Source organism: Schistosoma mansoni, chromosome 1 (assembly GCF_000237925.1).
Source record: "Schistosoma mansoni strain Puerto Rico chromosome 1, complete genome".
NCBI lineage: Eukaryota > Metazoa > Platyhelminthes > Trematoda > Strigeidida > Schistosomatidae > Schistosoma > Schistosoma mansoni.
The window spans coordinates 16,276,225-16,278,474 of NC_031495.1; the positions used below are offsets into that span (position 1 = coordinate 16,276,225).

General features: G+C 32.7%; 1 protein-coding gene across 1 annotated transcript in view; it reads left to right on the forward strand.

Annotated features, from left to right (window-relative positions):
* The window catches only part of Smp_020270 (voltage-dependent calcium channel), a gene marked incomplete at both ends in the record, with an annotated part of 63,791 nt that extends 62,554 nt beyond the window's left edge, over positions 1-1,237 (forward strand). The window contains one exon of the mRNA XM_018793436.1: positions 1,097-1,237. Within this exon, the coding sequence (XP_018647949.1) occupies positions 1,097-1,237 (141 nt within the window). The remainder of the gene's footprint in view (positions 1-1,096) is intronic.
* Positions 1,238-2,250: the final 1,013 nt, after the last annotated feature.

A 2,250-nucleotide genomic window follows, 5' to 3' on the forward strand; every position in this document is an offset into this window, starting at 1 on the left:
TTGAAATTACGTCAAAATGTAATATAATAAACAGATTATGATAAATGAATAGGTGGAGAAAATGATAATAGTTTAGTATTATAAAAAGTACTATGTATAGAGAAAGCTCACAAAATACAAAGTACAGATAATTTGGCGTTCGATGGTGGACCCGATGATCCTGGATACAATGCTTGGTGGGATCGAGTATACGCACTTCTAAAATGTTTAATATTAGGATAAGATAATTATCTAAGTTTAGTTTGTGATGTAAATTATCAAAGACATTTCACATTTCAGCAACAATAAGTTTGATTCCAAATGTTATTTTAATCTATTTTTTCTTTCGACCAAATCCATCACTTTTAATCATATATATAAACAGATTTTATCGTTTAAAAATCCATTAAAAATAATGAACACTCTTTTATCATTCATATTTTGTGCCCCCAGTACATGACAGGAAATATTTTCATAATAAGGATGAGTAGTATTTGCGTTTACTTTGGATGTATTCACCAGCATTTACGTCGTTTTTTATCAAAGAAATGTATGTAAAATAATGTTAATAAAAGTTTATTAGAGTTTACTTTTTGTAATTCTTTCATTTTGGTGATAAGTTCAAAAAAGAATACGAAGTGATGACAACCACATTGGTACCAGTAATCCTTACTCTCTTTTTTTTACAAGTAAAAAAAGCTTATTATGTGATCCTAAAATTGATTTTCCATACAGTATAATCGAATTTCACATTTTGGAATGTAATCTCTCCTTATTCCAATGATAGTTTACACCTTCCTAGACTATTTCTGATTATTGTTCTGCAGGTGAAGGGCTATCTGGAGCAAACGATCACTACATGGTTCTGTTTTAGTGTATTATCGTTTATTCAAATAGACTAAGTGATAAAAGTCTGGCAGTGTTCAATGGTCAGAGGAATTCGATAGGACTCCTTAAACCTAAATTTCCCAATATCTATCATATCCAAACGAAATTTGTCTTGTGTTATCCTAGGATTAATAACAGTTTCACACTAAATAATTTTGACTAATTTCACTGAAATATTTCTTACCATATCCCCTAAGTCCATTTACAAGTCATCTTATTTTTTATCTAGCCTAAAGATACGAAAACAAGTAATACGCCATCAGTTGAAGATTTAAATACAGCTCGTAAAATATTTGTAGCTGCTAGACGTGAATCACTTTTATCAAATAAAAATGAGGTAAGAAAAAATTTAAATGTATTTATTCTATAAAATATAGACGTTTTAAGTAGACTAAAAATAGTCTCTTTGATTTATAAACCTTTTATGGGAATATCTTAAACGAAAGAAATGAAGTCGACTCAGCTCAATAACAGTTAGTGAAATTAAATTTCATTGAACTGATATGTTATGGACGACCGAAGTATCAAGAACGTAGTTTAGAATAAGCTAATGTTGACAGTTTCACGTCATTATTACAAAAAATTTCTCTACCTAAATTATTAGACAAGAAATCATGACAGCTGAGACTATAATGTATCATAACTTTAAAAAAAAGACAAATCTATCCAAGTAGTTTGTTTATAATAATATTTACCAATTAAGTACAGATATTATATTAGGATATGGTTAAAAAATAAATAATTTCGAATTTTTTGGTGATTATGCTGAAGGTGTTTCTGCTTCACTCTCAAAAATATGTGATTATATTCATGAATAATTATTTTTAAGGAAGAACTTTAAATCCCCACAGTAGTTAAATGAAAGTTCTGATTTTCAGGGACTCGGTGTAGGGTGTTTGTTCAGAGAGTAAATAAGTAAACCAAATAAATTGACACAAGTTTAAATAGTGTAAACGGGCAAAATATAAATTTTTGGTGCAATCGGAAACCAAGTTTGATTAAGCTAATGTCATGTCACTCTGGTCAGGGTAAAAATGTGATATTTATCAGATATCCCGACCGTTGCTGCTACCTTGACGTGGTGGTCGGGCTTGCCTATCGTGATGATCCAATCGAGCTATGCTGGCTGGAACAATCGTTCCTCAAGGTCCTACCATGCCAGACAGGTCGGTTGAAGAGCGGTGAGACTAAAAGCAGCAATCCCAAGGTCCGAAGGCGAAGTCGTACCGCTGACTGTACAGAGGTGTGAAAGCAGTAAGGTGTTTCCTTCAGACAACCAGCATGACAGCGATGCTGCCTTCCCACAAGGAGGGGTGGGGTTAGAAAAGGTCGACCCTAAAAATGCACACCTCGCCTTATCCCACGGATTTCCGTCTCCGGCGG